The sequence below is a fragment of the Epinephelus fuscoguttatus genome, linkage group LG6 (genome assembly GCF_011397635.1).
Source record: "Epinephelus fuscoguttatus linkage group LG6, E.fuscoguttatus.final_Chr_v1".
Taxonomy (NCBI): Eukaryota; Metazoa; Chordata; class Actinopteri; order Perciformes; family Serranidae; genus Epinephelus; species Epinephelus fuscoguttatus.
The window spans coordinates 6,996,316-7,022,319 of record NC_064757.1 but is presented as its reverse complement, the minus strand read 5'-3'; the positions used below and the strand labels follow the sequence as shown (position 1 = coordinate 7,022,319).

The window sequence follows — 26,004 nt, the reverse complement described above, 5'->3', positions numbered from 1 at the left end:
GATGCAGTAGCGTGCCATCGTTCCATCTGCCCTATTGGAGTTCGGAGGAGCCACTCGGTGTGTCGGTGAGACCGGCTTTCTGTGCTTCACACCGGGAGGCTGCACTCAAGACACCATCACACCTCTCTCTCAATAATCATCCATTTACCCACCTAAGGTAAGTCTGTGTATCTATTCAAATAAATGCATTTATGTTAGTTGCCAGTAAATATAGGCCTAGCCTATAGGCAACACTGAGAAGTGAATTCAACCTAGGACGCGCTTCAGAAGTAGACAGTAAGCGGAGCGGGGATAAAAGCCGCTTCAAAGCCGCTCCGTTAACGCATCCAGCGGAGTGATATATTGGATAGAACCGGCAGCAGCCGCCGCTGCGCACTGTACAGGATATTGGCTTTAACGTGTCAGTTTAATCACCAGCATGAACAAATTAGCAGCATTTAGCTACTGATGTTTCTTTTTCTCAAAAAGGTCATATGTTAATGCCTTATTTAAAGCAACGACGGGAGTAATAATAATAAATTATTATTAGGTTATTATTTTATTATTATTATTATTAGTAGTAGTAGTAGTAGTAGTAGGCTAGTAGTAGTAGTAGTACTAGGCCTAGTAGTTGTAGTAAGTAGTAGTATTAGTAGTGTAGTATAAGTATAGTCTAGTAGTGGGAAGGGGGGGTCCCCATGGTCACGGTGGATTTCTAAATGAAACCTATATTTCTGGAATCGTGAAGGTCTGTAGCTAGATAATGAATTTTGATGTTCCCATCGCGAAAAAGGGTAGTCCTCGGAAGTCCGGCGGAATTTCAAATTCCGTCAATGGAAATATATGGGAAAAAATTAAAAAAAATCAAATGTAGGCTATCCACAACTTTTGAACCATATATTGTACAGAGACAAATAAACCATCTTTTTTGCATAAATTAAGCATGAGAAATCAATTAAAATTGTTGTTTTAATGATTTAAAATGTATGTGTATGCGTAATTGCCTTTTCTTTGCAAAATTTAGCAGAAAAAATATGAAAAAAGGTATGACCTATAGGAAATCTTCCCAATTTGTTGGTATTTGGTGAGAAACATCAGTTTTTAAATAGCTATAGAAAACTGCCCAGCACTCTAAGCTTTCATTTGATTGGTTACATGTTGCTGTAACTAAAAAAAAATAAGTCTGGGAGACTGTTGGAGCTATGTCTACTCCGAAATTTGTGATAGACAGGTCAAAATGAGGGATAACCATAACTCTTGAATCATACGTTATAGATATATTAATGAACCAATGTTTTAATGTAATTTTTTATTTTACAAAATGATTATGGTGTTCTCTTGATGACTGAAGTAGTTTTTATGTATTTAGTCCAAATAATATTTCTATGGGCTGAAATATGTGCCACCAGAAACTGAATTTGAATCATTTATATTTGAATTTGAATTTCTAAACTCGAATAATTGCATTGAAAAACTGAATCTGAATAGTATAATTTGAAATTGAATTTATTTCTATATATCTTCACATTCAGTTCTCACAATTCAAATTCAATTCTCAAAATTCAGTTTCAATTTACTGTGACAGACATCCATGTAATTTAAGGATGAAGGAAGAGCAATCGAGCGCAAATACACAGGACTCCTCTTCGGCCAATCAGTACCTACGATTTTGAGCACGTAGGAAGAAGCGCTCGCACTGATCCATAGACTATAGACACTAGGCTCGTTTGAGATGATCTTCGCCTCCCCTGAAAAGTAGACGAGAGCAGGCGGCCGCAGCGGGGGGTGGTGACAAAAAGCTGCAGTGAAGTCAGACAGTTTCCCGACAGTTTCCAGCAGCCTTCAGTCCGTCCAGGAAGTCACAGACACACTAACATCCTGTCTGGAATGATGTCAATTCATTAAAAAAGTGATCAGACCCATATATCAGTTTGTTTTCAGTCTCCAATTGTTTTAATAAACTGTGTTTGACTATAAGGTTAATATTTTCAGAGAAAAAAAAATACAAGACAACAGCTTTCATTAAGGCTCAGTCAGATACAGTTAGGTCTTCACATCAGATGTTATTTTAAGAATCCTCACATCCCACTGACCACAAGTCTCTGTGTTGCTAAATACTTCAATAATTAAACCGTACAATATTAATATAGTACAGTAGACTCTGTATAGTTTATGATGAATGTTTTCAGTCTCTGACAACTAAACTTCATCATCAGTCACACATGTTTTCTGTTCACAGTATAAACCTTCAGATCAGACAAATACAATCTTAATCTCTAAAATTCAACAAAAATGAGTAGTTTATCTAAAACGTCATATTGTTGAGTCGACATCTTAACCAATCAGCTGTTAGATCAGGTGAGAGCCAGGCGGTGCAGTTGGTGGAGAGCAACTGCAGCGCCTGGCTCTAAAAGCTGCGGCCGCCTCACTCTTGCGGTTTTATCGCCCTCCACTTTTGTAATACGTCAGAGCAAGTCGGGATGAAGTCGGACACAAAACTAGCTTTTTTCATATTTTTTCTGCTAAATTTTGCAAAGAAAAGCCAATTACGCATAGACATACATTTTAAAAATATAGGTTTCATTTAGAAATCCACCGTGACCATGAGGACCCCCCCTTCCTACTAGACTAGTAGTAGTAGTGCTGGTAGTACTATAATTAGCCTATTACGTGGTTTCTTTTTTTTTTTTTTTTTTTTGAGAGCGATGTGATTAGGCTATTACACCTGACCAGGGGCATAAATGGGGGTGCCCATAGCCTACTTGGGTGTAGAATGGGCCCGTATGCATGATTGCCATGTTGGAAATATGCCTGTGTTCAAAGAAGAACTCTCATTAAATTAAAAACAGTGGCCTTTTTTATATATGCCCTTAAAAAAGGCAAACCAATTTTTGTCATGTTTCTTTTTTCTTTTTTTTTGTAAAATAGTCAGTAGCATTTATAACAAACTTAAATGATTATTCTATAACTATAAATCAACTGTTCTATAAATCAAATATTCTATAACTATCAGTAAACTATTCTATAAATCAGCTATTGAATTTCTTAAATTAAATTAATAATATCTCAATTTCTTATTTTCTTTGGTATTTTTTGTTATATACAGATATGCTATGATGATAGGTGGGTAATATGTATGTTGATGTTATCCAATGTCAAGTCTCTGACCATGAGGTGAGACGATATGTGCATGATAGCGTGCCCTAGGGCCCATCATAATAGTGTGCATTGGAGCCCATCGTAGCTACTTTACGCCACTGCACCTGATGCAGTTAAAATATTTAAAGTATTTAAAGCAACTAGTTGAATGTAAGTAGGCCTAATACATTACAGGCCAGTGGTTCCCAACATGTCCAGCCACGGGGTCTGAATTGCTCCTTAGACATTACCTCAAGGTCCACAAAGTTTAATATATTCAGGGTCATCCTTGTGTTTGGCCATGTCTTCAAGCTACTTTGCTGTGTCTGTTAAATAGCTGTTATTCTATTCACTCACTCTGCAGCAGGAAACAGCACTTCAAAATAAAAGCGTTTGCCGTAAATTCACTGTACTTCAAAAAGAAAGTATGTTTTTTACAAACTAGACCCATTCGCGAGTCACTTGCGGTCCATTCAGTGAAACCTGTGACCCACTTTTAGACCGTGACCCACCAGTTGGGAATCAGTGTTATAGGCCATTGTCTTGGTAAGTTCACATTAATGAAGCGTACTAATTTAAGAATACTATTTCATTCCTCTGATTAAAATAGTGATTTGTCTTGGGGCACCAGTAGCGTAATGGATATTTATTTATTTATTTATTTAAGTTAGAAGAGACAGTACACATTAATGAACATTTGCATGTAAATATGCCGGATTATAGCCCCAGGCGCCCCATGTACAGAGGCGATGCTTCACTGCAGCGGTCGCAGGTTTGGTTCTGGCTTGCAACACTTTGCTGCATGTCACCCTCCCACTCTCTCTCCCTCTCTCCCCATTTCACGCTGTCCTGTCAATTAAAGGCAAAAGCCCCAAAAAATAATATAAAAAATAAAAATAAAAATTGTGATTTGTCTTTATATAATGATGAAATTGAAGTACAGTATTTCCCCTTGAGCTTGACTTGTGGAGCTGAAGTATAAAATGGCATAGTGATGTTTTCTGTGATCACCGACCTGACCTGCTCCCATTGTGGATGCTCTTGTTTCCTCCTCTTGTTATGTAATGGTGTACAGTCACCTCCAACTTACATTACTCTCCTTGTGTAATTTGGTAGCTCTGTTGCACCATGCTGACCCGTCTGTTTCGTATGCACGGCCTCCTGGTGGCCTCCCACCCCTGGGAGGTGATTGTTGGCACAGTCACCCTCACCATCTGTATGATGTCCATGAACATGTTCACTGGTAATGACCAGATCTGTGGCTGGAACTTTGACTGCCCCAAAACAGAGGAGGTGAGTAAATGAATGAGATGGTTGAGAATATGTCAGTTATCTGTAGTAGAGAATCCACCACGGTGTAAAGTAGGCCACCAGCGTAGTTTGAAAGAGCCTCAGGACTGTCCTCCCACTTGTAATTCAAATTATATGTCATGCTTACATTAGGTAAATACTTTAACTAACCACACAGCCCTGACTGGTGTGTTATCGCCACTAAAAATTAATATGCATTGTCATGACCAATTGCTAGGACTCCTATAAAGCATTTTTAGCAGCGGTAGAGCCACCACGTTACTTCATATATCTCAGTGACTACCAGATGGATTGCCATTAGACTTGGTACAGACACTCAAGGATTTGTCCATATTTCTTTGGCAATCCCCTGACTTTTCATCTGGCACCTTATCTCTTACTGGAGGCAGAGGCGTACTGGTTTCCATTTGAAGTCTGAGTAGTATTACCCAGTCGCATTTATGCAAACTGTAAACTGTCTGTATGGAGAGGAACTGGCCAAAACGGCAGTTGGGAGAAATTTTCCTTAAGGGTTTTCTACCAGAAAGGGATCTATTGGTTAAGGTTAGGAAAAAAGTTGTAGTTTGGGTAAAAATGAACAAATTTCTGTCAGAAAGGGCTTTCTTGGAGAAAGCCTACAAGGAAAACTTCTCACATGTGCACCAAAATGCTATCTCAGAGCTTTATCTTATGTTAGTTTTTTAGTGCATTTTGTATTCATACACAGAGTTGTTTATAAACATTAGCTGAAATGTCTGACAGAAAAATTCGCTTGGAGGGCTTTCTGACAGAAAGGGACTTCTTGGTTAAGGTTAGGGGGAAAAACTCTTAATGTGGACTAAAATGGGTTAATGGGCTTCTGCCAGAAAACTCTTTCTGGCAGAAGCCCTCTAGGTAAACTTCTCCCATGTGTGCATGAAGGAGGAAGTCTTGGCCCAGGTATCTGCTTGCTACACCAGATCTCCATGTTGGCCCTCGCCCCTAGAGGCTTTATCCCAGTTAGACAAGAGCCAGTGAGTTGTGAGACTGCTAACTAAGGAATAGTCTGGCACATAACCTTATGAAAAACCATGTTTTTACACACAGAAATTTAACAAATGTGGTTAACAGGTTAATTAGTGTGAGCTTTAGAGGTACTGCTAGGAGGATTTTGGATAAAGCCAGGCTAGCTGTTTCTGGCTATTTTAGGTCTTTACGCTAAGCTAAGCTAACCAGCTGCTGGCTGTAACTTTATATTTAGTATGGCAGTGAATAAGGGTATTTCCCTAAATGTCCAACTTATCCTTTAAGTCTTTGATTGAAGTTTATCCTTTACTTCACTATACATTTCTAATGAATGTCTGTGTCCACTGATAAGATTTTTTATCTCCTTACAGCAAATTCTGAGCAGTGATATCATCATCCTGACTATCACACGTTGCATCGCCATCGTATATATTTACTTCCAGTTCCAGAACCTGAGACAACTGGGGTCCAAATATATTTTAGGTAAAATATTGATGGATACTTGAGCTGTTTATAAGATGCTTAGATGTGACTAAGATGCTGTAAAGGGAGTGGATTCTTTGGCGTAACTAGCAAGAAATAGCTAAAATGTATCTCATCTGCTCTTTTGCAGGTATTGCAGGCCTCTTCACCATATTCTCCAGCTTCGTATTCAGCACAGTGGTCATTCACTTTCTTGATAAAGAGCTCACAGGCCTCAAGTAAGGACACACTCAGCATACAGTCCTTTCTTAGCAGAATCTCTGTTAAAACCCCAGTTGATTGTTCTGTTCTGTCCTCCAGTGAGGCTTTGCCATTCTTCCTGCTTCTCATCGACCTCTCAAAAGCATGTGCTCTCGCCAAGTTTGCCTTAAGCTCTAGTTCTCAGGTATGATGAAATATTTACTGATCACATTGCAACATGCCACAGGAAATCCAACAGTAGCCCTGACTACTACAATATACACTATAACATTTTCAGGATGAAGTAAGAGACAACATTGCTCGTGGCATGGCAGTACTGGGACCTACCTTCACGCTTGATGCCTTGGTGGAGTGCTTAGTGATCGGAGTGGGAACCATGTCAGGTACTTGCTGCTATTCCTAGTTTTCCTGTTGTTGTTACACCATGACATCACTGTCAGGCGTGGTTACAGAGATGAAACAGGCTTTCAGCCAGACAGGACAGAACAATACCTGTAACCCTTGTGAGGATTGCTTAATTTGGTTGTGAGTCAGATCCCAGACTGTATAAAATAATGGACATAGCCAGTGTAATGTCACCCATTGGTTTGTGGACACCTACTTTGAAGCTTTGAGGTTGGCAATTTGGCCGTTGCCATCTTGGGTTTTTGGAGCCAGAAGCGACTGTATTTGGACAAGAGGGTAAAGATAATCCTAACAACAGCTGCTAGCTTGGTTAGCATGGTGCATTGACAGCTATGTTTAACTGTGATAATGCTAATGCCAGATTTTGCAACCGAAAAACAGGCTTAAAATGACAAAAATACTTATTTACGTACTTACCAGAAAAACTGAATATCCAACTCTGTAGATGGTCTTTTAGTACAGCCAAACACTGATCAAGACTTTTGAGATGAACAAAACATTACAATTAATTTCTGTGAACAAATTAACTTTCATGAACTGAAAACACACTATGCCTATACTGTGTGAATCTGGGGTTACGCAATAGTTACGTTACCTAACCAAAGTTGTTGCTGTGGTCACGACTTTTCATCAGATGGCCCTCATCTGTCACTTAAAGCCTTAATAACATTTAAATGGGTCAGTTATACAAATATTGAGTTATTATGAGCAGGGAGATTAGCTACAGAGACCAAAACTGTTTTTTGCACCAGACTGAAAACGTGTTCATTTCTGCTGTAAAGTTGGACATTTTAACATAGGGGTCTACTGACTCGCATTAGAGCCAGCCTCATGTGGCCATTTGAGGAACCACAGTTTTTGGCCACCCTGGAGGTTGCCGCTTAAGCAAAATGAAGCGTTAATGGAGTTGAGGGAGACATAACAGAATTTTGAGGCTTCAGTATGCTAACTTCGTGCAACATTTGTCACGGTGTGTTGATGTGAAAAAGTAAGTAGGATTTGAATCTTCTTTTAATTTTAACTCCCCATGTCTTGCACCTCCCTTTGCAATCCACCTTCAGGTCTTTGGAACAGCTACACTTTTCCCTCATATATTGTACAAACTAATTTAATGCTCTAACCTTAACCCTGCTGACACCATATCAGTTAAAATGGCCCATCCATCCAGCCAGACTCTTATGCAAACGATGGCCTCTTTGGATTTAGCTGACCAAGATGAATGAAATAAAAGTATCTGTCCTTTATCTTTCAGGTGTGCGGCAGTTGGAGATCATGTGCTGCTTTGGCTGCATGTCTGTCTTGGCCAACTACTTTGTGTTCATGACTTTCTTCCCTGCATGTGTGTCACTGGTGCTGGAGGTAAGGCTACAGTGTTACATTTTATGTGTGTACGTGTGTGTGTGTTAATGTCATTTTGATTAATGTGTTGTGTTTTGGCCCGTATAGTTGTCCCGGGAGAGTCAGGAGGGCCATCCTATCTGGCAGCTGAGCCACTTCTCCAGAGTGATGGAGGAGGAGGAGGACAACAAACCCAACCCTGTAACCCAGAGAGTCAAAATGATCATGGTAACACCTCTCTTGATTTATTTGTTTCTTTACCTGGATTTGAACATGAGTGTGGTTTTTAATGTCTGCTCTGTACACAGTCTCTGGGCCTGGTGATGGTTCACGCCCACAGCCGCTGGATCGCTGAGCCTTTGTCTATCAACACCACAGTGGGGATCCCACAGGTGGGCATGGAGCTTGACCACCTCTCACCCAGGAGGATTGAGCCAGAGAAACCCCTGTGGCACTTCTACCTCACCAGGTTAGGCTTGTGATATGCTTGCTTTTAATTCCATGTTTGATTGTGCCTGGTGGCTACCTTGTCTTTCCTGCAGTGCTTAGGAGCATCAGTTGTGCTTGTCCTCAGACATTATTGCTACACATCCACAGGATGCAATTAAGTTCATCAGCAGTGGAGACTGTATGTCAGCATGTAAAGTACAGCTGCAGCTATCGATTGCTATAGGAACTGGGTTTTCTACTGATTAATCCATCCATTAATCGAGTAAAATACTTTTGCTTATGTATTTACTTTCAAATACTTTTCTATATTAAAGAGCAGAGAGAAAATAACAAAGGTCTCTTAAATGAACAACTAATTTTAGAATTATTCAATTCAATTCAATTCAATTTTATTTATAAAGCCCAATATCACAAATCACAATTTGCCTCACAGGGCTTTACAGCATACGACATCCCTCTGTCCTTATGACCCTCACAGCGGATAAGGAAAAACTCCCCAAAAAAAACCCTTTAACGGGGGAAAAAAACGGTAGAAACCTCAGGAAGAGCAACTGAGGAGGGATCCCTCTTCCAGGACGGACAGACATGCAATAGATGTCGTACAGAACAGATCAGCACAACAAATTAACAGTAATCCACATGACACAATGAGACAGAGAAAGAGAGAGAGAGAGAGATGCAGGTAATGACAGTAGCTTATAACAACGTTATTGAAAGTAATAATATTATAGTTATAGTTCTGGCTACTGTGGTACAATATGTTGAAAGTATGTATTAATATCTGGCAGTATACAAGTGTGACAATAGTCATATGTGTATAATAACAGTAGAAGTATGACTAATGACTAATGATGGCAGCAGCAGCAGGAGGCATCTGGCAGGACCACGGCAGCAGCACAACCACACACGTCACGCTGTCCAGGCACCGCTGCAATATGAGTTAATCTGAGAGACAGTGGAGCACAAAGGCTCCGGAGAAGAAGCCGAGTTAGTGACATCCAGAATGGCCAAGTTAGCAAGATGCAGTAATAGAATACGAGAGAGAGAGTTATTGTTAGGATTTATTTAGAATTATGTTATTAATTCTCTAAGTGCTTTGACAATATTGTTATTATAACTTTCATGTCAATAAAGCGAATTTGAATTGAATTGAAAATTGAGAGAGAGAGAGAGAGAGAGAGAGAAGGAGAGAAGGTGCCTGGTGTATTATAGGGGGGTCCTCCGGCAGACTAGGCCTAAGTCAGCCTAACTAGGGGCTGGTACAGGGCAAGCCTGAGCCAGCCCTAACTATAAGCTTTATCAAAGAGGAAAGTCTTAAGTCTAGTCTTAAATGTGGAGACGGTGTCTGCCTCCCGGACCGTAACAGGAAGATTATTCCACAGGAGAGGAGCCTGATAGCTGAAGGCTCTGGCTCCTGATCTACTTTTGGAGACTTTAGGGACCACGAGTAACCCTGCGTTCTCAGAGTGCAGAGTTCTGGTGGGATAATAAGGCACTATGAGCTCTCTAAGATATGACGGAGCTTGACCATTTAGAGCTTTATAAGTTAACAGTAGGATTTTAAATTCAATTCTGGATTTTACAGGGAGCCAGTGCCGAGAAGCTAAAACAGGAGAAATATGATCTCGTTTCTTAGTTCCTGTTAGTACACGTGCTGCATTATTGTTGCTTAAATTGCATACTACATACAGCACTGTGTTTCACATGGACAATTACTGTAGACAGGTGACGTGAGACACCTCAGAATAGGCGTGACTTGATGGGATGGATTGCAAAATGGAGAGAGCAAAAGTGAGGGGTGAAGAAAACAGACAGACCAGAGAAAAGTGTTTCAAGTTTAGGATCATTTCCAGCTTAAACAAAACCAAAGCTATGTACAATGTGTCTAATATTTCAGCATCTCAACAGGATCCAACACAAGGTAATAATAACCTCCGCATTTAATGTATATCAATATGATTGCTAGTTGTGATGAAGGCTCATAAAGAGTGTGCATTAATTATGAGAGCCTCCCCCTTTTGCTTGTGCCTCAAAAGTGTGCCAAATGATGCAAAACCAGATACGCCAAACGTGGGTCATGTACACAATCCCCACGCTACTTGAGCTTGAGCTGCTTGAAAATCAGCAGTTTTCCTTTTGAGAGCATAAATCAGAATTGTGGCTAGTTAAGCTCTGGTTTCCATTTTAGAATAATAAACATTATTATTGCTTAAATTGCATACAATAATTAGGCCCCAATAGTCATTTACACCACCTGATGTTTTATTTTTATATTATTTTTTGGGTGTTTTATGCATTACTGTGAGGGGAGTGTGTGTGTGTGTGTGTGTGTGTGTGTGTGTGTGTGTGTGTGCGCGCGCATATTCTTGTGTGACTCTTGACTCTTAATAATAACTGAACAACTTCAGCCTTTCATAAATTGACTGCAGCATTTTATTTTCTGTTTATTTTCTTGAGCAAAACCTTACAACTTACGGAAACAATCACAGAAAATAAAATCTTGCAGTCAATTTGTGAAAGGCTGAGCTTCATTCAGTTAACGTTAAGATAGTCACACTAACATAAAAACACACACACACACCTACTCCCCTCACAGTAATGCATAAAATACTGCAAAAACCAAAATATCAGATGGTGTAAATAGCTATTGGAGCCTAAATACTGTATGCAATTTAAACAATAATAATAATAATGTTGATTATTCTAAAAAGGAAACTAAAGCATTACCAGCCACAATTTTGATTTATGTTCTCAAAAGAAAAACTGCTGATTTGAAAGCAGCTCTGTCTCACCACAGTGTGGGAAATTTGTGTAGCTGAACTGTGTGTGGCTTCCCTTCATGCTGCCCGCAGCTCTGGTTTTGCATCATTTGGCACACTTCTGAGGCACAAGCCATCCATAAGGGAAGCTGAACGTTGTTAATTTGCATTCAACATTACTTTCCACATTGCAGTGACACAGAGCTGGTTGAAAATCTGCATACTTAGCTAAGTTTTCATCTCAACTGGCAATCATATTGATTTACGTTAAATGCTAAGGCTAATATTAACTTGTGCTGGGTCCGCTTCGTGGAATGGATGCTTTCTGTTGAGATGCTGAAGTATTACACACACTGTACAGAGTTTTTGTTTGGTTTCAGCTGGAAATAATCCCAAACTTTGACGCTTTCTGTTGTTTTCTCTGGTCTTTCTGTTTTCTGCACCCCTCATTTTTACTCCCTCCATTTTTCAATCCATGCCATCAAATCAAGTCTTCTGTTGTGAGGTGTCTTCACATGACCTGTCCACAGTGATCATCCATGTGAAACATATTGCTGTATATAGTTATATGAATTAAACCAAGCCTTGATGCAAATTAGTTGTATGGATGATTTTTAATAATTGAGTTACTGTAGTTTCTTGAGGTATAGTTTCAGCCCTAATTTAAAGTAGAAGAACAGGTCAAAACTCCAGCAACACTACTACTTCTCTATTTTATACTCTCTTGATGAGATTTAATTATTTTAAGTATCTCCAGATATGCAATGGTGTTACACAGCGGCCTTCTCGCTTAATACTCCAGATTTTTTGCTCTGACTTTGTTTCTGACACCATGAAGACTGGTTGTATTCACAAACAACAGCAGCGTTGTAAATGATGTTCAAGTAAAACTTTTCTCTCAACAGTTCCTTTTGGTATGACGGCATAAAGAGAACATCAAAGTGTGTATTTAAGATAAAGGACCAATTAAAAACTGAACAATTGTTAACCAAGGCCTAAAATCAATACTAACACTTGTACTACATGTTATTGTGCCTCTCTCCCTGCAGAATGATAACTATGGACATAGAGCAGGTGATCTGTCTGGCCTTGGCCCTGCTGCTGGCTATCAAGTACATCTTCTTTGAGCAGGTTGAGATGGAGTCTACGCTGTCGTTGAAGAACCCCATCACTATGTCTGCCCCTGCCCTGACCCCACGAAGGCCCACTGAGACCTGCTGCAGGAAGGAGCCATGTGCTCCACAACCGCTCCCCCCTGCCCAGAGCTTGGCTGCCCCGGCACCTGCCAACCAGGCAGAGAGAGGTGTGTCTGTGTTCTGTGTGATGATGCTGTAGCAGATGGACTTGTGTAGCACTGTGGTATCAAACTACGCCTTGTTTCCCTAGATGAGGTTATCCGGCCCCTGTCTGCCCCGGTGGCTGATCCTCAGCCAAAGAGCCTCTTTATCGTAGGGGAGGAAGAGGAGGGGTTCAAGTCTGAGACTGATCAGCTGAGCATCCCAACAAAGCCCAGAGATGTGGATGAATGTGTGGCCATCCTCAACAACCCTGAGGTATGACATTTCACACAAGCCTGCCTTTCACAGCTGATAAGTCTGCCAACCAGTGCTTAATTTGAGCCGGAACGTACTGGAACGCATACCAGGATCTTTTCAGAAAAGGCCCTGGTGCGTTTCGGAATTAATTTGCATGGGTCTAGAACTTTTCACATCTAAAAACTACATACAGTATTGGCTGATGTCACCAGTGTTGCAGGGTATACTGGTAATGGTCGACCGCAGTACTAAACTCCACAGTAGTCTACACATGAAAGTTCAAAGTCCAATCGCAAGACAGTGAGTATCCATGCGCCGTCCCGGCGCGCGCTGGTCAATAACGGAACGCGCCGGCCACTTGGCACTCAATATGCTGCTGTAGTGGTTTGTTTTCTCGACATGTGAGTATCTTTGAGCAGTGAAAGTTATTATTTATTTCTTTTTACTTGTCGGCAGTGATTTGTTTTCCACAGAGCTCTACGTGCAAGCATTTTACTCGCATTTGCTACTAAAAATAGTTTTGTGCGCTCATTCAGCTGGCTGTGTGAGTACAGATTTCAACCAGCAGCAGAAAGGAAAATCAAATCCTGCCGGTTGTGGGTTGAACAGGGGTCACAGACAAGATACGGCGGAGGCTCATAGTGCTCTGCGCCGCAACATAACGGCTTACCAGCGAGTCCGACTCCAGTTTCAGTAATTTCCTCGTCTTTGTGTCATGACTGCCCAGTAGTACATGGACAGCCGAGCCGTGGCGGCACACAGGTACGTGGCGTGTCAGAGGAGAAACGAGCCGTTCACATTTCTCTCTTTGTGTCAGGTAACGGCTCACAAACCTCACCGCACTTTAGGGACTGTTTGTTATTTGTCAGGGGAGGAGGGTGGCTGGTTGATTTTTATTTTATTTATTTATTTTATTTTGATCCACCCTATGTTAATCACTTATTGATGCTGTTTTTGAAGTATGAATAAGTCAATAAGTAATTTATTCCATTGAAATATCATTGATGTATTATAGAAAAGTGATTTATCTTTTTATAAATGACATAAGGCACATGTGTCTCATTTTTGCTGTGGTATCCTGATACTACTCAGAACCGTGATACTTTCACTGGTATCGTACCGTTGGTCCCAATTTTGGTACGGTGACAACACTAGATGTCACAACCATTCCATTCGGAGTCCCGCAGTGAGGCGGCTCAGGTGCCGCTTAAAAAAGTGTTCCCCCACTTTTGGGATTGGGGGAACACTGCTCTTTCAGAGGCCCAAAGTGTTCCCCTACTTCTAATTTTACAAATTAAGCACTGCTGCTAACCTCTCAGGTGGATGAATGGTTACATCACTCGGCCCGCCTCCCAGCTCCACAAGGTGTCTGTTTCCATCATAAAGCCATATCCCACTAAAATGTCTGCAGGGTTTGAGGCGTTTGTGTGATTTAACTGTGTTGTAATGAGCTTAGTCACTGCACTCTTTCTTTGAGGCTGAACCAATTAGAGCATGACGCCAGTAGTAAAGACACTTGCACTGATTCCTTTGGCTTTGTGTGGCCTCACATCTACTTAGCGCTCCACTTTCTCAGAGAAGACATATTGGTGCACATCACATGTAGGTGGGGTTTCATTGCAAGTTAGATCTCCCACACTGCACTGGAGAGTAAGACATAGGAGATAAGAATATTTCAAATGAAAATAATGTGAGCACAGAAATGGACTTATAACATTATGAGAAGCAGAGTCATTCAGCTGGTCACACCTAAAGGGACAGCTCACACCATAATCAAAAACAGATATTTTTCTCCTACCTGTAGTGCTATTAATCAGTCTAGATTGTTTTGTTGTGAGTTGCCGAATGTTGGAGATATCGGCTGCAGAGGTATCTGCTTTCTCTTCAATATTATGGAACTAGATGGCACTCGGCTTGTGGTGCTCAAAGCGCCAAAAAAATCAATTTGAAAAACTGAACAGCGTGACTCGGTTACTCAAGATAATCCACAGACCCTGTTGTGAGCTGTTGCACATAGGAAAAATTTTCTTTCTCCCAACCTACACCCACCAACGATATCACCGTGCAGAATGACGTGTGCACCTACTCGTGGACAAGAGGCTTGTGCTTGTGACAGCATGAGATGTAAACATGGCATCCTCCTTGGCTGAGCTGTAACATTGGCTAGCTCAGTGGTGCTAGGTGAGCTAGCAGGAGTTGCATGGTGACATGGTTTGCAGTTGTGGTTTGGTAGAAAGAAAAGTGTTTGTACGTGAAACTCCTCACAACCATGGATGGGTTATTGAACGGGCCTATCAGGCACAGGCACGTGGCCCCAGGCCTCCCTGGACTTCACCTACAAAATGTCCCTCAAATTAACATCTACTGACCAGCTGGTTAATATGACCACAAAAAGACATAAAACGACCATAAGGAGATGCATTAGAAATAAACACAAAATAACTACAAAAAGGGGCAAAACAACTGCAAACACAAAAACACCAAAAAAACCAAAATGTGTCAGAGAGACACTAAACAACAAGAAAGAGATTCAAAATGACCACAGATTACACAAATTACCTCAAAAATACACAACAAGACTACAAAGAGACACAAAACAACAACAAAAAAGGGGCAAAACTATCACAACAACTGTGTCTTGTTCCTATGCATGTTGAAGAGATGGTGGTGCCATCTGCTTGTCTGTGCCCAGGGACCCATTGTCTTAATATCCACTCATGCTCGTGACGAGGTCTGTCGATAATCTTGAGTAACCGGGTCATGATTTCTGGAGTAAGACATTGCTGTTGAGTTTTTTAAATGGATTTTAATGAGCGCACAAGCTGAGTGCTATCTAGTTCCATTATCTTAGAGAAAAGGCAGCCTATGTCTCCAATACTTGGCACCTCACGCTAATCTTGTGGTTACACTGGGCGCAAATATAACATATGAGCAAGTGAATAACATGTCAATGTAAAGATGTGATTAGATGCGAATTCCTGCTGGACGTGATTTCGCATCACATGCTTATTCGCAAGAGTTGAAAATTCTGAACTTCAGCGACAGAGTTGTGCTGTAATAGCCATGTCGTGTCGAGGTTTATGGTTTATGACACCACGTGCTACTTTTATACAAACAGGAATAAAGAGGAGCTCAGACTTCAGCCCAGACAGATTTCATGCGCATATGTTGCAAGTTATTCAAGCGTATGAAGTGAGTCAACACAAAATATTCTCACATTCAAACTTGCACCAGTAACATGACGCAAATACTTGGGTTGCGTTTGGTGTGAACACAACAAGAAAACAGTCTCGATTGATAATAGATAATTATAGATTGGTAAGAGGAAAAATATGTATTTTTGATTTTTGGGGTGAACTGTCCCTTTAAATTAATGCTGAGCTTGATACACAGCTATCTTGGCAGTTGATGATTACTTTCAGTCTACAGTCAGAACAAAGATGTTGCCTGCAATGAGTCAAGATTATGTTGGTATGGAATTAACTGCCTATTGGATTGACACAGATATTAAATTATATCCATAGTAACAGGTATCACTGTACCTTCCAGCAAATGGCTGTAAACATATTTCTGTTGAAAATACTAAGCACTGTGTAAGAATCTATAATGTATTAGTGTAAATAATAACCACAATCCATTTCTTCTAATCTTGAGTGAATTTTTGTAGCAGATTCACTGGTCTGACCAGACGACACTGTAAATAATAAGTCACTGCTTGATGGTGTCTGATGCAGCTGGGGGCTCGTTTCCTGAGCGATGCTGAGGTGCTGCGGTTGGTCAACTCCAAACACATACCTGCATACAAACTGGAGGCCATGATGGAGAGACCAGAGAGAGGTGTGGCCATACGAAGACAGATGATATCTGCCAAACTTCCCTCACCTTCTGCACTCTCCTCCCTGCCATACACTGACTACGATTACTCCAAGGTAAAGAGCTACACACACAAGACAAACTGCCATGCTCCCTGTGACCCTCTACTTCCTCTTTTACTAAGTTGTCAGCGTTTCTGTGTTACTGTTTTCCAGGTTATGGGCGCCTGCTGTGAGAATGTGATTGGTTACATGCCTGTACCAGTAGGTGTTGCTGGACCACTGCACCTGGATGGGAAGCAGTTCCAGGTTCCCATGGCAACAACTGAGGGCTGCTTGGTTGCTAGCACCAACCGTGGCTGTAGAGCAATTGCTGTGAGTGTCAGATATGTGTGATAAGGTCCTACAGGACAAGTACCAGAGTGGACAAAATAACTGAAACAGTCAGCAACACAAGAATGATGAATATCCATCCATTGTCACACTTTCTGATCCTGCTTTAAATCTAACACATACAGTGAGAGAGGTGGTGGTGATGAGGCTCCTTTTATTCACATTTGACTTCTGACTTTGGCTTATTTTAGTCACTGTTATTGTTTTAGAGTACTAGCAGTGCAGAATTCTGAAAAATCATAAGCATAAAAAACAGCAGCTGCTTTATAATTGTGATTTCTCAAAAATATGTTATGTGAGTGTTAATATGTTCTGTATCTGAATTGTGTTGTAGCTGGGAGGCGGCGCCAGCTGTCGTATCCTGGGTGACAGCATGACTCGTGGACCTGTGGTGAGGCTGCCTTCTGCCTGTCAGGCTGCTGAGGTCAAGGCCTGGCTGGAGAGCACCGATGGATTTCAGGCCATCAAGGAGGCCTTCGACAACACCAGCAGGTAAAACATGAAGCCTGACATGGAAAAAACTAGAATTCAAAGTATTTGCTAAATGTTTGTTGTGTGTGTATACATGTTGTTTCTATATGAATGAGGCTGTGGTCACTGTTGGCAGGTTTGCTCGGCTAGAGAAGCTGCTGGTTGGTCTTGCTGGGAGAAATCTCTACATCCGCTTCCATTCCAAGACTGGAGATGCCATGGGGATGAACATGATCTCTAAGGTAACTGTTTTATAACTGTGTGTGTGTATGTGTGTGTGTGAGTAGAGATTTATTCCTAACATCCTTCAGGGCCTTGTTTAAATGATAAGTGGTGTACCTGCAGGGTACAGAGCAGGCCCTGAACAGACTGCAGCAGAACTTCCCAGAACTTCAGGTGGTGGCTGTCAGTGGGAACTACTGTACCGACAAGAAACCAGCTGCCATCAACTGGATCGAAGGCAGGGGCAAGTCTGCTGTCTGTGAGGCTACCATCCCAGCTAAAGTGGTCAGAGAGGTAAGAGAACTAGCACTGAGAGTGCAGCTTACTGATGTCTTTGCTGGATTTAAACAAATTAAACCATAAATGGAAAAAATAATGGGCGTATCTAATGTGATGTCACCCACTGGTTTATGGGCTCCCATTTTGAAGACACATTTGGGTGGCAGTACCTCAGTCCATAGAGACTTGGGTTGGGAACCGGAGGGTCGCCTGTTCGAGTCTCCGTCCGGATGAAAATACGGAGTGTGGACTGGTGGCTGGAGAGGTGCCAGTTCACCTCCTGGGCACTGTCAAGGTACCCTTGAGCAAGGCACCGAACCCCCCAACTGCTTGGGGGGTGCCTCACCAAGGGAGGCTTAATAGGGATTAATAAGGGGGGATTAATAAAGTAAATAAACTTAAACTTGACTTGATTTCGGCATTTAGACTGTCGCCATCTTGGATTTTTATGCCTTCGCGCCAGTGACAGCTGTGGCCAGAGAAATTATGTTTTCATATTGTCTGTCTGTCTGTCGGTCCCATTCTTGTGAATGCAATATCTCAAGAATGCCTTGAGGGAATTTCTTTCAATTTGGCACAAACAATAACTTGGACTCAAGGATGATATGATGAGATTTTGGTGGTCAAAGGTCAAGGTCGCCATTACATTGCTTTCATCATATTCTAGTGAATGCGATATTTTAAGATCAGCTTGAGTGAAATTCTTAAAAATTTTGCAAAAATGTCCATGAATCAGCAATGAACTGATTAGATTTTGGTGGTCATGGGTCAAAGGTCAAGGTCACTGTGACCTTGTCTGTCTCATTCTTGTGAATTCAATGTCTCAAGAACACCTTGAGGGAATTTCTTCAAACTTATGCTCACTTGGACTCAACAATGAACTGATTGGATTTTGATGGTCAAAGTTCAAGGTCAATATGACCTTGCATTTGTCTCATTCTTGTAAATGCGATATCTCAAGAACACCTAAAGGGAGTTTGTTAAAAATCTGACACAAAAGTTCACTTGGACTGAAGAATAAACTGATTAGAATTTTATGGTTTAGGGTCAGCAAGTCAAGGTCAATGTGACCTCACAAAATATGTGCTGATTGTATAGATCTTATGTGTTATCAGGTAAGATGTATGTGAAGCATCCATGTTTTCACAGATATGGATGTAAACTGTAAGAGAATCTTGACTGGTGCGTGGAGGCATATAATTGGCAGTAATTCTAGTTTAGAATCAGAAGTGACCATATTTGGACGAGAGGGTGAAGATAACACTAGCTGCTAGCTTTGTGAGCACAGTGCAGTTGCAGTCCATGTTAATGCTAATGCTCAAAAGAACAGGCTTAAAACCATTAAAACAAAACAAACTTACCAGAAAAACTTAAAACTTCATCACAGAGGGTCCTTTAGTATAACCAAATGCTGAACAAGCCAGTTTCAGGTGACTAAAATGTTAATATTAACTTTCATGAACTGAAAACACCCTGAAATAGCCGCTTGATTTCAACTGGTGGCCTTTTGTCCATAGATGGAAGTGTAACAGAAATCCATAGTAAAGGAGACTTAAAAGTTGTAAATGGACACACTTAAGAAAGGATACTGCTATTAGCCCTTCAAAATCTTAGACTGTAGTTGTGGTACAATTTTCAGTGAGTTGTAACAGTGGATGCTGGTTCCCTGCAGTAGCTATTAGGAAACAGGATTCAAATTTACTCTATATTTGTTTAGGATCTTCCAAATTTGAAATTGCTTTACATAAATACAAAAGTACATTAGAACATTTAAAACACAGCATCCCCCAAATTACAGTTTGTTAGTACAAAATTCCTTCTTTGTGTTACTAGGCTACAGCTCAGCAGGGGAACATTTCAGGAATTCTGTCTCAAAGACTTTGGGAGATACTCACTTGATTTGACTAACTCAGACTCCTGAACAGGGTCAAAAATGTTTTTCACTACCTGCCCCTGTGGAAGGAAGGACGTTTTCTTTCTGTCTGCCACTCAGAAATTTTATCTGCCACTTTGGAAATCGATGTTCTAAATGTGGGAATAATATTTAGATAAGACATCATTTAACATAAAGAATAATGACATTTAATGTTCCATATAGCATATACACCTTTACCAGCTGCAACATTAAAGTGATGAACCCATAAATGTAACAGTAATGTAACAGTAATTATAATCCAATAATATATTACTCTTTCTGCATAATGAGAACTTTTGGTACATAAAATATATTTTAATTCTAATACTGAATACTGAATTCTAATACTGATTCTAATTCTAATGCTTTTACTTAGTAAGATTTTGAATGCAGGACTTTTACTTGTGACAGTATTTTTTTTTAAATGTGGTATTACTGCTTTTACTTCAGTAAAACATTTGAGTACGTTTTCCACCATTGGTAAATTCCAGTGTTAGAATTGCACTGTGGCTTTTCAGTGGAGCCCTATTTTGTAGAGTGGTAGGGTACTGCATAAGTGCACATTCATATGTGAACGAGCCAACCTACATTGAGAAGCACAACACGGAAACTTAACTAGAGGAGCTGCAGTATTTATTCATGAACATTTGAAAAGTTTTCTGCTAGTTTCTCCTCTGAGCACTTCCACTGTAACTGTTGCTCCCTTGTTCGCTTAACCAGCACTAATTCACTACGCCCTGAGCTAATCCTTCAGACAAATATTGATGTGAGGTAGTGAAGTTGATACAATAACAAGTAGACATGTATAGTATATGTGCTGTAATGGATGTGGATTGAACCCATCAGCAACACAGAAGACAGGTGGGACAGACACAAATATTGAATTAAACATTACAAAAGCACACAGAAGGAGATAATAAATGGTAAATCTAGATTCAATATCATAATCTCTTAGTGTAAATAAAAAAATGTTGTGGCTCAGAAGGTGGAGTGGGTCATCCACTAATGGGAAGGTCAGCCGTTTGATCCCCGCCTCCCCCACTCCAGGTTGAAGTATTCTTGAGCAAGATATTAGACCCCAAATTGCTCCCAATAGCTGTTCCATCAGTGTGTGAATGTGATAAAGCTGTAAAGCAGGTGGCACCTTGTACAGTAGCTTTGGCCACCAGTGAATGAATGTGTGTGTGAATGGGTGAATGTGACTTGTATTGGAAAAAGCACTTTGAATGGTTGGAAGGCTCCAAAGGTGCTGTACAAGTGCAGGTCCATCCAATCCGTTTACCATGACGTTTTATATGATGTTGTGCTCTATTAATGAGAATCATCCAATCTCATATTTACTCTATACCAGCAAATTAATGTTCACCCCTTGTTGCTGTGCTGCAGGTGTTGAAAACAACAACAGAAGCCCTGGTGGAGGTGAACATCAATAAGAACCTGGTGGGCTCTGCCATGGCAGGCAGCATCGGTGGATTTAACGCACATGCAGCCAACCTGGTGGCTGCCATCTACATAGCCTGTGGACAGGTAAAGGAGTTCTGAGAAAATATTGTGCATGTGTTTATTTCAATGTATTCTTGTATTTGTTGTGTTAATGTAAGTGGCTGTTTGTGTCTGCCAGGATCCTGCCCAGTCAGTGGGCAGCAGTAACTGCATAACCCTGATGGAGGCGTCAGGACCAACAGGAGAGGACCTGTACATCAGCTGCACCATGCCTTCCATAGAGCTGGGCACTGTAGGAGGAGGCACCAACCTGCCCCCCCAGCAAGCCTGCCTCCAGGTACACACACACACCAGGCTGTTTTCACAAATTTTTCGTATGTTTCCCTATGTAAAGCATTGCACACAAATTCGTACATATCCACGTATCTTGAAAGGCTGCGATCACGTGACCAATGTGCTGATGGCAGTAAACAAGGAAGCAGTCTGGAGCGCTTTAAGAAGGCAGGTTGGGGTGGCGGATGGGCCACAAAAAACAAGACTTTAGCCTAGGACTTTCTCCTGGATATGCATGTTCGAATGCGTGTGAACTTTGTGACGGTTTGTGTTTGTTTTTAGTTGACTGGGGTGCCAGCCATGTCTCTCTCCTGGAATGTAAGATTTTGTTTTTAGTCAGTACAAACCCCACACAAGGACGAAACCTTACTAGAGATTACACCCTTTTTTAAATGAAATATACCACATTGACATACACAGATAAAAAGTTTGTATTGGAAGCAACAAGGAGGTGAGTATTGATGTCGGTTGTGGCAATTGTGGCCAATGAGAGGTACGTTATTTCTCTCTGTCTGTTTTGCGCACAGAGCCCTGATGCTCTCATGACCAGCCCACTGCTCTGCCGTCTCTCTCTGCCTCTCTCTTTTTGACTCCCCCGGATATAGTTTTTTTTCCCCGCGAGTAGCGAGAGTTTCCGGTGGGTCCGGGGAAAATTGTCCGGGTTGTCACAACGTTAAGTGAACTTTAAGGTATATCCTCACCACGTTTCTTTTCTTAAACCTCACCTCAGTAACTTTCATTGCCAAAACCTATCCTCCCTAATTTTACGTCAGTTATGTAACTGTACGTTAAGGAGGTAACGTCATTCGTGGGACATAAATTCGTAGGATATCATACCAATTGTTGAGTGTGCATTTTTCGTTGGATGTCATATGTACACATATCTGGCAAGAAGTCCTGTTAGAATAAATGTAATCAATGATAATTCTGCTAAGCTTGGTGGCTCACAACATATTTAAAGCCCAGTTCAGACCAAAGATTCCCAATGAGACAAACCGTTTAAGAACATTGCAGAGAAAAGTTGCAGCAGTAGGACAGCCTGATGATGTCACCTGCATCTAAGCTGGTCAAATCACCGGCGGCTGGTTTTAGAACGTAAAACACATCACCTGTTTTAACAGCCGATCAGCTTGTGGTAAAGTCCGTTGGTCAAGCCAAAATAACCACAGATGGTGTGTGCGCTTGCTGCGGCAGGCGCTTTGTCCCCACCAAGTCCTCTGTTTCCAGTCTCATGGTGTGTGTTGGACGGTGGGTTGCTACTGCTACTTGTTGTATGTGCTTATTTATATTATTGTGGTGTATTGTGGTGCTCGTTTTCAATCAATCAATCAATTTTATTTATAAAGCCCAATATCACAAATCACAATTTGCCTCACAGGGCTTTACAGCATACGACATCCCTCTGTCCTTAAGACCCTCACAGCGGATAAGGGAAGAGCAACTGTGGAGGGATCTCTCTTCCAGGACGGACAGACGTGATATAGATGTCGTACAGAACAGATAAGAATAATAAATTAACAGTAATACATATGACACAGAGAGAGAGAGAGAGAGAGAGAGAGAGAGAGAGACATTGCAAGTAGTTGCCTGTTTCAACTCATCTCAATGAAAGTAATAATATTATAGTTATGGTTCTGGTTACTGCGGTACAATATGTTGAAAGTATGTATTAATACCTGGCAGTATACATGTGTGACAATAATCATATGTGTATAATAACAGAAGAAGTATGACTAATGACTAATGATGGCAGCAGCAGCTGGCAGGGTTGTGTGTGCCACCGTGCTGGCTGGAGACCACTGATGGCTGCGCACACCACCTAGCCACATAGTGACATCCAGAATGGCCGAGTTAGCAAGATGCAGTAATAGAATACGAGAGAGAGAGAGAGAGAGAGAGAGAGAGAGAGAGAGAGAGAGAGAGAAGGGGCCCGGTGTATTATAGGGGGGTCCTCCGGCAGACTAGGCCTAAGTCAGCCTAACTAGGGGCTGGTACAGGGCAAGCCTGAGCCAGCCCTAACTATAAGCTTTATCAAAGAGGAAAGTCTTAAGTCTAGTCTTAAATGTGGAGACGGTGTCTGCCTCCCGGACCGTAACAGGAAGATTATTCCACAGGAGAGGAGCCTGATAGCTGAAGGCTCTGGCTCCTGATCTACTTTTGGAGACTTTAGGGACCACGAGTAACCCTGCGTTCTCAGAGCGCAGTGTTCTGGTTCTGGTTTTGTTTCAGTTTCTTTTCTGCGGTTTCATCACTACTAAAAATGTAACTTTAGCTAGTATCTCATTATCACTGTCTTCATTCTTATTTTAAGAAGCTACAAATTATATTCAGCCTCAAAATAAACCTGATAAGCTGGAAATCAGAGCCGAAGTACAGAGTTGTTGCATCGAGATGATACACTGTCTCACTTAGTTGCATTGGTGTGAACTGGCAGGTTTTTAGAATGTTGCAGAGCGGCACATTGCAAGTAGTTGCCTGTTTCAACTCATCTCGTCTCAAATCTTTGGTCTGAATTGGGCTTATCAGATAATCAATAATTTGTGTGTGTGTGTGTCTGTGTGTGTGTGCAGATGCTGGGTGTACAGGGAGCCAGTCAGGACTGTCCAGGGGAGAACGCACGGCAGCTGGCCAGGGTTGTGTGTGCCACCGTGCTGGCTGGAGAGCTCTCACTGATGGCTGCTTTGGCTGCCGGCCACCTGGTAAAGAGCCACATGACGCACAACAGGTAAGAGCAAGGAACCTCTGTCTGTGAGCCAGTTTTTCAACAAATCAGTATTGGGCCAATTTTGCAAATAGTTGCATTAAGTTGTCAACTTTCAGAGAGAAAAGGGAGAGGGAGATATTGGGTGGGCAGTTAGTGGTAGGGAATTGGGGTGTGGTTGCAACAGGTGGCTTAAATGGCTTAAAACTTACATGGGAAGTGAACAGCGGGCTCCTGGGTAAAAGTCTGGGGTCTGTTGGACCCATCCCCTCCCCCCATAAGGACTTTCTAGCTATATTACGTTGTCGCTGTTACAAACTGTTGCCACTCAGCAGCGTTAGAAACTGATACCACCCAGCAGCGTACCATCATGCTGCGAAAGGTGCCTTTGTATGTCAGTATCTGACTCTGAAATCACTGAAAGCAGCAGTATTTGACAAGTTCAGAATGAGAATGGACTGTCTTTTATCAACCATAACAAAGTGTTTTTTGTGTCTAAAGCTGACCATGTTAACCACAGCCTTTCCAATGTATCACCTACTGTACATAATAACATGCAAATGTAAAATATCCATGGTTTGCAGGAGCGCACAGTGCCAACCTGTTTCTAGAAATTAAGTTTAATTTGACATACAAAGGGTGATGGACTCTGTTCCTCCTGCAGATCCAAGGTGAATCTACATGAGACTCCAGGAACATGCACCAAGAAAGCCTCCTGAGAGCAGCCCTGCCTCCTTCAGTGAGCCCAGGTGACTGGACGGAGGGGTGAACCCAGGAAAATATGGACATTATGAAAGGGACTAATCATTTGTTGAGAAAGCAGACCTCACACATCTTCCAAATGCTTTCTAAGAGACACTGGAGTGTCTTTTGACCAATCTCTATGCTGGATAGGAAGAGCTAATCAGTGGGAGTATATTCATTTTCTGTATCTGTCTGTGTTTTATGGGGCTGGCTAGGAGCACTTAACTTCGATTATTTCCACATTTGGGAATGCTGTCAGAGTTTTGGGAAACAGACATTTTGAATTCAAATGAAAATTTCTGCTGTCCTGTTGCCAAATGGAGCATTGTTAATACAGATACAGTAAATGTTGAATGTGTGACTGTGCACAGCAACTTAAGTACAATGCTGCTTACGACTGATTCTGCATCATTTGATGTCTTCGTTGGGATGCTTTGTGAAGCTAACAGGGACACAGTGTCAATCAGCCCACACAGTTCAGCAGTACTGCAAAGCAGACTCCAGTCCTGGCTCAACCACAACAAGACAGAAAGATTAACCATGACTGACATCAGGAGTGAATCAATGAATGTATGAATGATTGAAAATGTGGATCCAAGAGGCACTTGAAGATTTCAAGGCTCACCTAAAGGCTGAGCTCGGGTTGATGATAAATAAACAAGGCTTCAGGTGCCTGTACTGTTGATGTAACCATGAAACAAATTATTAGCGCATTCCCATTGGGTTTATACCGTATTATTACCATACAGAAACAAATCTAATGGCCTAACTCACCTCTGCTCTGCATGTCCAGTACCAAAGAAAATAACTTTTTATCAACAGTTTTTACTACAGATATGCGTGTGTTCCCGAATCCACACAGTCCAGACCAGGTTATGGTGTCACTGTGCGGTGATACAGTGACTTTTCCAATCAGTCTGCAATTTAAAGTGCATGCTAATGCACTTTAAATTGCAAATTCAAAGCATATTGATGCTTCAAAATGTAATGTAAGGTACTGCAGATGTGGGTGAAATGAATTCAATTACAGTGAGTCTTCCTGTTGCACCAGGGGATGGCAAATATTTTGGATATATTTTGTAATAAATACAAACAGATTTTACAATGA

At 41.4% G+C, this 26,004-nt stretch overlaps 1 protein-coding gene across 1 annotated transcript; it reads left to right on the top strand.

Moving 5' to 3' along the window:
• On the top strand, positions 1 to 26,004 carry hmgcra (3-hydroxy-3-methylglutaryl-CoA reductase a). Its single transcript, XM_049579878.1, has 20 exons — positions 1 to 157; positions 4,234 to 4,410; positions 5,784 to 5,895; positions 6,026 to 6,113; positions 6,196 to 6,280; positions 6,374 to 6,479; positions 7,754 to 7,860; positions 7,948 to 8,067; positions 8,148 to 8,308; positions 12,098 to 12,351; positions 12,435 to 12,601; positions 16,318 to 16,512; positions 16,612 to 16,770; positions 17,123 to 17,280; positions 17,396 to 17,501; positions 17,605 to 17,775; positions 21,062 to 21,202; positions 21,297 to 21,455; positions 24,022 to 24,176; positions 24,817 to 26,004. The coding sequence occupies exons 2-20, from the start codon at positions 4,246 to 4,248 to the stop codon at positions 24,869 to 24,871; spliced, it is 2,664 nt and encodes an 887-aa protein (XP_049435835.1). The 5' UTR covers positions 1 to 157; positions 4,234 to 4,245; the 3' UTR covers positions 24,872 to 26,004.